The 14,795-nt window shown below is 34.9% G+C and overlaps 1 protein-coding gene across 9 annotated transcripts in view; it reads left to right on the top strand.

Annotated features, from left to right (window-relative positions):
• LOC134754314 (gamma-aminobutyric acid receptor subunit beta) overlaps positions 1 to 6,719 on the top strand; it is a 55,924-nt gene extending 49,205 nt beyond the window's left edge. For all 9 annotated transcript variants that reach the window (XM_063690564.1, XM_063690563.1, XM_063690561.1 and 6 more), the window contains one exon: positions 139 to 6,719. In XM_063690564.1, the coding sequence (XP_063546634.1) occupies positions 139 to 303 (165 nt within the window). In that variant the 3' untranslated portion in view covers positions 304 to 6,719. The remainder of the gene's footprint in view (positions 1 to 138) is intronic.
• The last annotated feature ends 8,076 nt before the right edge of the window (positions 6,720 to 14,795 follow it).

Here is a 14,795-nt window from a genome sequence, read left to right as displayed (position 1 = left end):
CATGTGCTACGCGAACATTAACCGTCAATACCTTATTATTATGTAATAACACACCAATGCTTGCGAATCTTTTTTATATCTAAAGTGTAGGTTATATTTATTTGACGTGTATTTAAAATAGCTGTGTCTCGTTTCCAGGATATAAGCAAACTCCTGGGCATGACGCCCTCGGACATCGACAAGTACTCGCGCATCGTGTTTCCGGTGTGCTTCGTTTGCTTCAACCTCATGTATTGGATCATCTATCTGCACGTCTCCGACGTCGTGGCTGACGATTTGGTTCTTCTGGAAGAGGATAAATAGAGGGGACGATGTCTTTTATCCACTTATTTTTCCACTTTAATCGCATACAATAATAATTTGAAACGAACCGCACTAATTTTCGAAATAAGTTTGAAGAAAAATAGAACTAGCTGTATTATTCGTTACGACTTAGTAACAAAGTTAGCTTACGATGTGTTGTAGAACTCATCGATGATATAATTTAATCCAAAAAAAGAATTTGTAGATATAACAGCACTATCTAGTACCTAATTAATTAAATTTAATAATGTAATGAAAATGTAAATAACGTGTCGAGGATATGTAAAATATGGACGTCTTAATGTAAGATAATAAATCTCTTTTCTTGGAGTCTGAAGTAGTAACTAAACGACTGAACATTTTAGATAACATGGACAAGACGTGTTTTAGTTTCCGTAGTGACAGAGGGCGTCGCAGTGAGTGCGAGGCGGCGCGCAAGCGTCGGCGCGGGAATTGCCGGGCTGCCAGTTCGATTGTGAGACAGTTTCCTGGTGGTCAAACTGTAAATACTAGCTTGCCGTATGAGTAGGTGTTTATTATAAGGCTTTAGAAATAAATATATTTACTAAACGAACCCAGTAATTCAATCATCTGGACATTTTTGGAACACAATGTTGGTTCCACATTTTCCAATTTTCTTATTAAGATTTTGACACAGTGCAATTTTTCGAAGTAATTGGAAAAAGTTCCTAAACTATTGAGTAGCAAATGGTTGTATGAAATAAAATTAAATCGTTAAATTAAAGTTTCAAATTATTATTATTTCTGTGGTAAAATGAGTGGAGTACAAAATAATGTATGATTAAATCTGATGCTCAAATTTCTCCGCTTGAACATATTAATTACTTAGTTGTTGTAGTTTTGTAGGTATGTTAAAAACTTAGTTGTTCGTTTATTCTTTGCTATTTTCTACATTGTTGTGATAATAATATTAGATGTTTTCTGTTGGAATGTAGTGCAAACCTATCCAATTCTATCCATTAAATATATTTTGTTTCATTTTAATACAAATTTGTAGCTAGGTGTTGTAATTTATATATGATAAATGTTTCAAATCAGCAATAATTTAAGCTTCTCATTGAAAATGCACGTCGATTTTATGACACTGGAACCCATTATAATTACAAGCCGACATATCTAGTTACCAATTGGATACATTATTACAAAAAGCAAAAAAAAAACTTACCTATATTGAAAATAAATTAAACCATGTCAAAAGTCGACTGCACTTGCGAACGACTAACACCGTTAAACGAAGATACAGGTAATTCATAATTTGCTTGCAGTAATATTATATGATCATAATTAGTTTTGTCACGATAGTTTGGCTCCATCAGCGGTGTGCATGCGCGACGTTAGTAAAGTTATTGTTGACCCTTCTGATAACTCCAGCATGCGTACTCAACCTACCTCTGCGCCTTTCACTTTGTTTCAGTCATGGTATGTTTACCTTTAAATATTAATTAGGCGAAACATTTATTTCGTTGAAGGAATTGTTGAGATTATAATATGAATGAATAAGATTAATATACTATAACACGTTAATTTTTATATTTACATTGAAATATTTTATAGTCTAGAACCGTGAGACGATTGTTTTTTATCGCAACTATTTATAAAATAGTGAAAAGAGTTTTGCACTAAGGGATGTTGAAAGAGTGTTGTTGCCCGAGTAATTTATCAATAAGTAATTCATCGCTAGTTTCAACCCAAACAGTAAAGTTATTACATCACTAAACAACGTCAGTCAAGTATCGATTACATAATAGATAAACATATACTTCTATATCAACCATCCCATAAAAAATATGTCTAAAGATCTTTTGTAAGCAGCGTATTATTTTCCAACTATTTATTCGCTTCCTAGCATGCCAAGCCTACGTGCGCTTAGTTAGTATGTCATTCAATGTTTTTAGGTTATTTTAATTAAACGGTAAGAACTTAGTTTTGAACGTATCTTAGTTTCATCGAACTACTCCCATAATTAATTGCATAATTTTTGTTTAAAAAAAAATTACGCAAGTTTTACTTACCAATTTTTACATTTTTATTTATCAAATTATTACCTCCATAGAATAGGCGCACAGTAGTCTATGCAATGCTTTCCCTAATTAGTTGGAATTAGTGTAATATTTAGCTTGTACCTCTCGCTAGAAGTAAGCTCTCGTAGCTGGAAGCATTAGGTTGAGCATTAGAACCGTTGGTGGCGGGGAAGCCGATTCGTGATCGCAGCGGGTCTGGCACGTCATGGCTTACTGCCACAACGTGCTCCGCGTTACAAAGCAACGAGCGACTTCCCCCCAACAACGTTCGCCGGTACCCTCGAATATCTGACAAGCAGGGCTCCTGTCATCAGCTGCGAATTCGCGAGATCGTGTTACTCTTAGCGGGTTCCATAAGAACGAATATTTAATTTATATAGCTTTTTAACTTTTACAACTACCTAAATTAAAGCTCTAACACCATATAAAGCAAACAACTGCCGTGTGATCGAAAACAAATAGTTTTTTTTTTTTGAGTTAAATTGTTTTTCGATTTAACTAATTAATTATACACACATTTATATTAAAAGGAACCCATTAAAATACATTCTTCGAGTGTGCTATAATTTTAGTATTCAGATGCTATTGTCACTTGATTGTTCAATACGTTGTGGCGATGTTTGTCAGCGACCCGTCTGCCGTGGGGGTCGTGTCGCTCGCCGAGCTCACAGATCCGTAGAGACGTGGTGCCCAAAATTTAAACAAAATCAGAAAGTTTTAGAAACAGGAAGTAGCATTATAAATTTTAGATGTCTACTAATTAATATTGTACTAAATAAGTACGTTTTAGATTAACTTTACTTATATTACTTGAAGTATACCAGGCACTCTGATAATAACGGCACCTCTTAAACTGTATACTCACTTTTTATTTAATTGCAAACCGTTACTACATTCTAAATTATAATACTTACAGATAATTGATAGATTAAGATTTAGGTTCGCTGGTAGACGTTTGAGAGTAGGTACTACGGCGTAGCCTCTGCTTCGTCTCTCCGAAACGAAATTCTAAAATATTTGTCTAGTGATTAGATATAAGTACGAGACAAATAGTTATAAGGAAATGTATCTTAGATATTATTATATACATAAATACTTATATTATATACAACAGTCACATCCACGTTAACGTCACAAATAAGGTAAATAATATTAACGTAACTCGATGGCAGCCGTCCGTCGCCGTAGTCGGCGGAGGTTCCGGCAACTGACAGCCGGTTGTTGACTAGGTGCGATATAGACGATGCAGACAAGGCAAGGGCGGCCCGCGGACGCGCGAGAGGTGCCATGGCGCGCGGTGACGCCCCGCGGGCCTACATTATCCCGACAAGTAGCCACCTGTCCTGTATTTGTATATTCTATCGAACAGAAAATTGTATCGAAGTTCTAAAACAATAATCCACCAAAGAGTACTTGCCTAAACGTAAAAAATATACCTACTGTGCAATATGCTAGTCAAGTCAGTCGGAGAGTAATAAGTAGGTAAACCAACGGATGATATTTTAGCATTATCACCACGTCGTATGTAGGTAATATGAATTGCTCAGAAAATAAATAGGAACACTTTGCCTCATGTATTTACTAAATGAAGTGTATAATATAACTCCGTGTATAAAACTAAAACATAGATAACCTAAGCTCATTAAAAAGTATATTTTGATGTTATTAACAGATTTTTTGAGATTGTTCATTTGTCTACGTATTTGGAAATATATATTTACTGCATAGATTTCACTTAGGATACCTACGTTCATTTGGGGAGTGACTGCTTAAATGATATTTGTTTTTTGACTAATATGTTATATTTATAAGTTTTGTGTTATATCATTTTTCTAATAAGTAAAAGAACGCTAGGTAATTAACGTGTACAGTCTGCCCGAGAGGATAGTTTATGTGCTCAATACGTGACGCTAGTCAAGTCAATTTTTTTAGGCTATTGAACGAATAAACTATTGGCGAACGCGACAGGAGAGGGGCGACAATAACAAAGGTATAACTCCTCAAGTACCAGAAGTACAAATGTTCGTGCTACAGTCAGCCCCCGAACCGTGCCGAGTACTTTCGAGCCACGACGTGGTGCGCCAAGTCTGAAGTGCCCAGCTAGCATGGTTTCGTGTCTGACTGTATGAGTCTGATTTAACGTTTCGTTGACAAGCTGATTTTATTACGTACGCTTCAAAAGATATATCAATATTTTCTAAACGATATTATAAAAATTTAAGCGATTACTTGATACTTTAAAGTAATTTTATATCAGTTTTGATGGAAATTACAATAAATTGAATAATAGAATCACTTAATAGTAAAAATGATTTTAGAAAATAATAGACATCGAGGAAAAATATGAAAAATTGTTCGGAAGACCTTTGCAGGTTTGCTTGTACGTTTTTCGTGACGAGAAATATAGCTCCGATACTGATCGCATTGATTATACTCCTGGAATGAGTTCGTTTCAATAGGCATGCCGCTAATGATTCCTTTGCCTTTAGCCTCGGAAACCGTATACGATCACAACGAGGCTAAGATGGCGAATGAAACACATTTGTTATTCCATGGCGAGTACCTACACTGCATAATGTAAAAAAATATGTTTACGCTTTTTGGAAGCTTTCAATGAAGGTAGTACCTTACCTACCTATATTTTACATGTGATAAATTTAAATCCAGTAATCAATTATATCTATGAATCCTGATTAGGTATATGAATCCACTTCCAATTGCTGTTTATTTTTTTGCCCGTTTGCAGTGCGGTACATTACACATCAACTAAATAGGTTCTGTATTATTCGGACCCATGATTTGACCCTGCAAGTAATAAAGCAATAAATAATTTCGGCACCCCTAGGACACATCGGCGCGGCGAAGCCATGACGAAATTGATTAATTTTAAAGAGACTTAGTAGTCTATATATTTCTCGCGCGACAAGCTATCGCGGCGCACATGCGTTAGGGGTACAGGTGTATTAAGGGCGACTGAATTGATAGTAGTATTTAGTCTCCATTGCAACATAAATTCTAAAGAAGTTTACAATAGCAATAATTACCAGTACAGTTCAACCTGTAGATTTCGTGTCTTATAAAAACATACAAAATAGTATGTAATTATGTTTCGTAAGAACACAATAACGACATTTTCGTATAGGGTAGATACGTAAGTATAAATTTAGCAATCGTCTTTAAAATACGTTCGACGCGCGACGGATCTCACAAACTAATTTAAACCAAGTCACTAACAATACTTTCACTTTAAACCTTAGATATAATACCCTCTGCACAATTTTTATAATAATAAATTATAATTTGGTTGCAATTAAGAACCACACGAATTGTAGTTTATTTAGAAATTATCACTTAACATCAGCGTTCACTTAAGAGGTAACCTATTAATTTCATTCAAATGCGTACATAATATAAAAGTTATATTACATATTCCGTATTTCCCACGATTTTTAATACTTAGCACGTTTCGGTATGAGCTGCGTACTGCCGCAGCCGCTCTTCTCCATTCCATTACAAAAAGTGCATAATACTTGTGTAACCTAAACAAATTAAACCCACTTAAATTCGTATAATAAAAATAACAACGTCACAAATTAATAACCTAGAAGGTCGTTATTAGAACATACATGACATCTCGCATAAATACATAATAAAATAACAATAATTAATCAAAAAGTTAGCAGTGTCCCATTGACTCATTAACACCAAGCAACATACAAAGTAGTTGTTAAAAGAAATATATACATACATAGGTACGTATATATATTATAGCGATAAACTATGACTGTAGATTGAAATGTAGTGTTTAATTACAACGATGCTGTAATAAGGATATAAATTCTAAATCAATAATGAAACTATAGAATGAAAACAAAGTGCTTACCGTAAACATAATAAATAATGTTGATAAACAATGGTGACGTGCATTCAGTCTGATGCCGCCGGCTTGAATCCCGGTCACCGGGGGTTTTATACTCAGGCTCTACGGTGCTTCTGCGGTGGCAGACATTTTGCAGAATCATATGGTAGACTATGGGTACAGACTATAGATTAAATGGACCAGTTGTGCCTACAGATATTAACCTGGATGATTTTATATACCTAACCTATGTGCTCCACTATTGTTCTGCAAAATTTCCAGCTGTATTGATTGTTGTAGTAAAATCCCTCGTTGATTGAATCATTGCGCCCGCGCGCCCGCGAAAGTCGCGTCGCAATAGCCCGTGAACGACTAATCCATGTGTACGCTTTATAAACGTGTCGAGTAGTCACTAAGTTGTTTTGTAATCTACACCTGTCCCAGTAAATTGCATTGGTTTCCAATCGGATAGATGCTGACTACACGAAATGGGAATGTAAACTTATCAAAATAAAGAAAGTCGTGAAATCAGTTTTGTATTTAAAATATTTATTATTACCGACACCATAGTATTTATGTATACTTATGAACGATAAATATTATGTAAAATAATAAAGAAAAATAAATCATTTTTCAAACATGTGTTTTGATTTTGCCTACATACTTAGTAGTTGTCGTCAATAGAACTTGCAATCTCGTAATCAAATACTCGTAACGTAAAGAAATATGACAGATTTTGTTAGCGTTTGACACACTAACCTAACATTTTTACGAAGGAATATTATTAATGAATATATAATCCCTGAAATATTAATAATTAACATTTAATTCAACTAAAAATTTATATAAATAAAATATTTCAGTGTATGTATAAACTATAGACTGTTGATAAGGTCATGGTTGTCCTTTTAAAGAGCGAGATTACGAAGTAATGAAGGTAAAATTGTTTGTTTACATTATTTAAAAGGTCTATTGACGACCACTTTACCTATTAGCTAGTCTCAAAGCAAGTCGTATGCTACCTGCTATACGGCCACATCTCAAAATGTATGGTTATTGGAGATGAGACCTTAATTTAAAAAAAAGTATCCTTTTAAAATTTTGGTGTCCAAGTGGCCGTTTACCAGGCAGCATGCGATTGTAACCTATAGAGTTGTCACATGCGTGTGCCATGAGGGACAGAACATACGCAATGCGACGAACTTAAAAACACCTTTTAATATGTATAGATATGTGCATCATATGTTTGATATGGTTCCTGTTGAGGCTTAGTGGCGCTCAATAAATTTCTACAATTTTTTGTCGGACTGTACTTCGGTAAGTAGTTGTAGTAGTAAAGCACTTTATTGTACAAAAAAGAAACATAAAACAGGAAAAAACACATCATTAGTACAAATGCGAACTTATCCCTTTCAGGGATTCCTTCCAGTTAACCTTTGAGCAATTGAATGACATTAGACGAAGGAGCAACACGACAATATTTCATACGAATATATTTCTAAGCATATGCATTTCAGCAAATTTGTTGAACAATAAGCACTTGTACATACCTATAAATACCGTCCGCCTCATGTCTACAGGGCAAGTAGTTTCCAGCATTGATTTAGGTATTACATCTTTCAACGCATTTCGAAACCAGAGACGAATTTAGTTTGTGTTGCGACACGCTACTGTAAAGTATCCCATGGAGTTAGTCACATCTAATAATGGATCAGTAATGCCATCTTACGTTTGTTTCCAAAGATCATCTTGAACAACCACTGCCATTCTACCGTATAGTGCTCCCGACTTTCCCTAGCAGCCAACACCGACCAATTGTCCCCTAACAAAAACAACACTGCTTTCTTTCATTCTTCGGCACAACCGACTTCCAGGAGAGTTTAAACTAGCAAAGGTGGTTGCAGTGCTAAAGCCGGGAAAACCAAAAAATCTATCCGAGAGCTATCGACCAATCGCACTTCATAGCTGCACTCTGAAACTCCTTGAACGTGCTCTTTGGCCAGAATAGAACCATTCATAGAGGCTGTCACCCCTCCTGAACAAGCTTGATTCCGACCTGGAAGAAGTTGCACGGATCAAGTTTTAGCCCTTACGACTCACATCGAAGGTGGATCAGAAGGATCAGAAAGCGCTCAAGTCTAGTCTGCTTATGACACAGTGTGGAAACAAGGCCTCATAAGTAAGATGCTTAACGTTATTCCAAACAGAGGGGTGGCGAATCTCATTAATAGCATGTTAAGTGAACGGTTGAGGTTTTCTTTTGTGATTCCAGAAGTTGAATAATGGACTGCCACGGGGATCAGTGTTGGCACCAAAGCTTATTAATCTTTACATCTACGACCTACCATCAACGGAAGCTAATAAATTTATCTACGCACTGGTCTCACAAAGCAAATCCTATTCTTCTGGGAAAAAACCCTTAAAGCGGATCTAGACAGGCTGGCAGATTATTTTAAGTTTTGGCGACTAATTCCTAGCGTAAGCAAGACGGAGGTAACATGTTTCCATCTGAACAACCAAATGGCTAACTACCAACCTACGGTTTATTTCATCGGCGAAAAGCTACGATATTAGCAATGCCCTAAATACCTTGGAGTCACCCTTGATAGACCACTCACGTACAGGGAGCATTTCACCAAACTCTCACACAAGCTACAAACATCTACACATGTAAACACTCATTTTACGAGCTTCTCCCTCTTTCTTCTACTACTTACCTACTCACCGACTTACATAATTTACCTACTTACTTAACTTTTTTCATCAGCTCACTTCCTGCTAAAAAACTTTCTATCTTCTTATATAAATATTTTCTATTTTCTTATGGGTTTGAATTTTGAATTTTCTTTAATTTCCCTAAGTTTAGCTTAAGGAAAGGTCATATTGCCCCAAGCCCCAGGATTTTCCCTTCCAGGGCGACCCCGGTAGTGTAACGATGCGTGACGGAGCGTTACACTATCAACCTTCATACTATTTCTGGCACTTTACAAAACTTCGATCAGTAAACATCAACATTTTCCTAGTCTTCTGTGGTTATTTTATAATTCTTCATATACTTCATAAACTTAATTGTAACTGTGATCTAAATTGTTAAAACAATAAGAATATAAGTGCAATGTGTATTGTGCACGACCTCTTGTAACCAGCGCACCTCTAGACTTCTGGATGTAGGTAGTCTAGAGGTGCGCCGGTTATATGAGCACATTAATTGTAAGTTTTATAATAATTAAGTAATCTACGAAAGTGTTTTATATAACTGCCACGGAGGGCTAACCTCTTGGCTGTATTGTGACAGGTGCCTTTCTATCACCATTAATAAACATCTACGTATCGTCGTCCTGGAACCTAAGTTTAATTTACAACACCGTTGAGTATGTCTCCATCCATCTTCCCATCACAAAAACAATTCACGCTTCTGAGCAGGTGCTGCCCCCTACACTACACGCTGGCTCTATTTCGCATATTAGGGTCTGCCATCTAGTGGCTTAAATTAAAAAATGGAAACTTGAATTAAGTACGCTACGCGCCAATGAACATGGGGCTTCTGTGCTGCTTTCTACAGTTTACGCCCATTTCCTACACTTCCTCGAAGGCACTTTTAATTTAGTGATTCAACTTTTTATTATCCTTTGTTGTCATGGTTACTTTCCCCTGGGCAGCTCTTAAAACAAATTATGGTAAAACATGCATTTTGTGGTAGTTACAAGACACTTAAATAGTCAGCCATTACTAAGCAATAAGCAAGTACTCTCTTTAACAAATGTGTCACTATAATTGTCCCCTGAACAACACAACGGTGTCGAATAACGACAAGAAAAAGTTGATCCACTACTTAGTATTCCAGCAAGCGCCCTCTAGGACTAATTAGGAAAACATGTAATATTACCATATATTTAATATGCATGATATTTGTAGTACTTATGTACAAGTTTAATTTAATAAAAAGATAGACAGTCTCGTAAATTAGTGCAATATATTGTAACCAATAATTGGCAAATTAGTAGATAAATGGCGCTATTAGAGCGTTACCGTATGGCTATGTGCGGCCATCTACGGGTACTTCAGGTGCCAATTTCGTGGCACTATTACTTGTTTTATATTACTTTTTTTCCTACTAGCTGTGCCCGCGGCTCCGCCCGCGTGGAATTCGGTCTGTGTCAGTAAGCTGCTAATTCACCCCTAATTTATCTCACTCTCCCCTGGAGGCGGAACTTAAAGTAAAGTTGACAGATGGATACGCTAGAGGAATGTAGTCCAGATAAAATATTTTACAATTAAATAGGTACCACTAAATTACACTACACTCCAACTTTCGCCCTTATTCAAAATTAATTGTTTCAGCGGTTTAAGCGTGAAGGGGAATTAAAAAAAAAGTATTTTTTTCATATTTTTTGGGTTTAAACTTCGGAATGGTATCATTTCGATATCATAAATGAATTCGGCATCCCTGATTTATTCGAAAACGATACCAAACTTGGCCTAGTAGCTTAAATGATATAGATATCAAGATAAAGTTGACACCCCCCCCCCTCTACATATTTACATCACAAATCTCGGTGGCTTGGTGAAATATTTTGTTCACGCAACGCCGTATTTTAGGACCTGCATTTTCGACTAAATCGAGTGTAGCGACTACCCCCCTTTTAGGGGTTAAATTATGATAGCATATAACCTGGCCGGAGATTTGCTCGACAGATTAGTAAAGTTTGCATCAAAATCCGTTCAGCCGTTTTCACGTGAGGCGCGGTTAAATAAACAGATAAACAGACAAACAGACAAAAATTCTTAAAACTGTTGGAACGTGTTCTGTTATCGATTCTAAGTATCCCCAGCCACATTTTTTCGAATATCTTCCATGTTACAGACTTTCGACCTTCTTCCGCTTTATTATATATGTAATAGATTTATTTAGGAAATGCTAATTTAAAAACATAACCTAACAAAAACAAAAAAAATATACAAAAAGAAATTCCCTAAAATTTGCACCCCAAGACAAACTTTCATCCCCTTTTCAACTCCCTGAGGGGTTAAATTTCCAAAAACGTCGAATTTTTTTTTTGTAATCGTCTATTATACCTTTCTAAGAAGTTTCAAAGCATTTGTAATGGATTCAAACTTTTAACCCCGTTAGGGGACGAATTCTTGAAAACGCTGAAATCACTTTTCATGTATTATAATAATATGACCATATACAAAGATTCAAGTAATGCACACGAAAAAAAAATTTGATCTCCATACACACTTTCAACCTCTTTTTTACCTGCTTAGGAGATGAATTTTCAAAAACGCTGAAATTAGTAATATATCTTTTTACGAAGTTTCAAATTTCTAGCTTAAAATAAATCTTGAACCCCATACAAACTTTCATCCCCTTTTTAACCCCCTTGGGGTAAAATTCCTCTAATTTTTATAGTCTACAACATGGCCGTGGATTTTTTTGACAGATTAGTAAAGTTTGTATCAAAGTCCGTTTAGCCGTTTTCATTTGATGCGCGGTCAAATAAACAGACAAACAGATAAACAAACAAAAATTCTAAAAATTATTGGAACGTGTTCTGTTATCGATTCTAAGTATCCCAAGCCAATATTTTTTTGAATATCTTCCATGTACAGACTTTCGACCCTCTTCCGCTTTATTATATGTATCGATTGTATGTTACATAGTATTCCTTTGTCTAGATAATGTGTCAAAAAGAGATGTATACTTATATGTTTGTTATTCCTCATTTGTGTAGGGTGTCACAAGTTTGATAATTTGCTAGGGATGTAACTGTGTCGACTTTATATATCGATAAATTATGCATAAGTTTATGTGTCGTGTAAAAAAATAATCACGAAATTGGCAAATTAATAATAGTCTGGCTAATGAAAGTTGAACCTGAAAAAACGCGGTAATATCAAAAAATCTGTAGCAGACGGCTCGTTGAATACAAGGATTGCATAACTTTTATACTTTATATAATTTTCATATTCTAGAAATCATAAAAAGTATAATAATTATGCAATCTTTGTAATCAAAGAGCCGCCTGGCATGAGGATTTATGCATGTACCTAATATAGCTTTTATCTCATTTGCAGTCTACCACTCAGAATCGTCTAACTATACCTCTCGTTTTTTTATCATTAGAAAGAAGGCGAGCGATCTTAACGTGCCGTTTTATCGAAAAACACTTTTGAAAATAAGTCACAACAAATATAATATACGATCATTTACATACTTTTGCTTTCATAATTAAAATATTGCTATATTTATAAAAAAAACCTTTTTTTAGGGAATATAGGGAATATTTTAGGGAAATAATGGGGAATATTATTAATTTTTTATTTTATTATCTAACATCTCTGTCACTCTTACGTATTCGAGCGATAAAGAGGCAGATAGGTAGGTCCTATAAAAACTTGTCAAAAACCTGTTAAAGGTATAGCATGTATAAGTTACTCTACGGTTTACTAAAAAGCCTAGTGCTGCACTCTGGTAGCAGCACATTGCAGTAATATTCCCTATTCCTCGTCCTTTTGAAATCTAAAATAAAAAAGTTGAGTTTTGTGAGATAGGTAAACCAACAATATTAATAAAGGGAACATTCATCAATGATTCCTGTCTTTCTTAGTATTATACTATAGCCTGGCAAACACAATCTGTCAGTAAGTAAGAACAAAGAAAACTATACTCATCAATTAAAATGAGACAGTCCTGGGCCAAACTATAAGAAAGCTGTAAATGTCGATAGGTTATTGACCTGGGGTCGATAAATACACAGTACATCACTATGCCAAGAATATAACCTTTCATAGTTAGCAGAAAATTTCGAAAATATATGCAAAAATCTATACAGACTTGAATGCAAGTAATAATTACATAAACAACATATCGATTTCAATGTTTAGGTCAGGTCCTAAATTAATTTCTTCAAAATTGAACAAAACACCGATTACAGGTTACCGGTTCGTGAGTATTTTCTTTACTTCCTGTACGCGATTTACAGCTCTCGATCACACAAGACATTATCACATAGGGAACTTTAAGCCATTACAAATAAAAAAATCAGCACGTTTTCCAACAAACTTTCAGGAATAGCAACAATATAATTAAAATTAAGCAAGATGACCGCTGAAATTCCGCGAAATATTTCACCTAAAATAATACGACTATATCAAGTTGTTACAGTTGACACCTGTGAAATAACGAACATATATTTTATTTGGCTGGATTATATTACAACCAATTACAACCATTTGACATTTTCCTCAGTTCGTTTTGTGACAATCAATGCTGAAAAAAACGAAAGTACTTGCGAATTTTTGTCTCACTCACTCATAGACAAAAAGTAATAGCGTGTTGTGAATACGATACCTTTTACCAAGCTCTTATTTTTGCCCAGCTTCTATGCATATTTATTATTCTGAGATGTACACTAGCGGCCCTAGCGGCGAAATTAAACGCGGTAGCCCTCATTAAACGAATGCAGATGACTTTTCCTTTTCGTTCATCAAAAGAAAGACCTGATTTCAATTGGGAAATTTCTTACGAAATTTTTGATAAAAACCATTGCTCAGATGTTACTGCATCCTACGATACACCGCTAAGATTATTTAATGTTAAATAATGACGTTAATGACTGGTTCTTCAAGACCTACGAGCTATTAAGTTAAGAGTATTGTAGAAACAACAAAAATATAAAAAATAATATATTTTACTTAAATTCATTACATAAGTTGACGTTGAAGTTGAGTTGGTAAGTGTATATTTAATTAAAAAATGCAATTATATTTATTAAAAAAAACATGAATTTGACTTATAATATATATAAATAACGTGTTCTATACTCGGCAACGTCCAAAATACTGAACGTCTTTTCCTTTTGCGGCTATTTCATTACTTTACGCCGAACCTGGCAACGTCCAACATACATGTCATATGTTTTTTCGAAACTATTATAAATAGATTTTTTCCCATGTCGATTTAAGGGTTTAATTTTTTTTAATTAAATAAAACAAAATTAGAATTTAACGAATTATTGTGTTGAGTTGCCACTCGATGATTCGGCGAAATGTAATTATGCGAATAATTGGTTGCGAAATGACATTTGACGAAATAATTTTCGGCAATGATTTAGAGAACCTTACTAAGTGTTATTGCTAAAACTTCGGTTTCATTTGTACTTGGTATTGAAATAATACACACTCAATAAATATAAATATTCATTATTTACTTCGAGTAAGTATACAGCAGATGAAATATTTAACAATTTGGATTAACATTCATTGACGGATGATTTCATTCACGTTATGTATATACTTCTCTATTTTAAATGGATTTTTCTGGACGGAGGCCTTTATTTAACCATACTTTAGTAAAATCCATTATTTCAGTGCAGTGTTCGTATACGCTTTCCATACTTATTTGACATATGGGTCAAACCACGTAACTCGAACACGACAACGAAAAAATTCAGTATTGAATTTCGAATGTTTTTGAACGTAAAATAAACAAATGAGGGTAGAAGTAATTTTCCCCCTCACTAGCTCGGAAAGCGGTCTTTTATCCTTTAAAACAAGCGGGTAAAAGCTCATTTTATCCACTAGTGGGG

Source organism: Cydia strobilella, chromosome Z (genome assembly GCF_947568885.1).
Source record: "Cydia strobilella chromosome Z, ilCydStro3.1, whole genome shotgun sequence".
NCBI classification, from domain to species: Eukaryota; Metazoa; Arthropoda; class Insecta; order Lepidoptera; family Tortricidae; genus Cydia; species Cydia strobilella.
The sequence above is the reverse complement of the archived record's forward strand: the minus strand, read 5'-3'. Positions and strand labels throughout refer to the sequence as shown.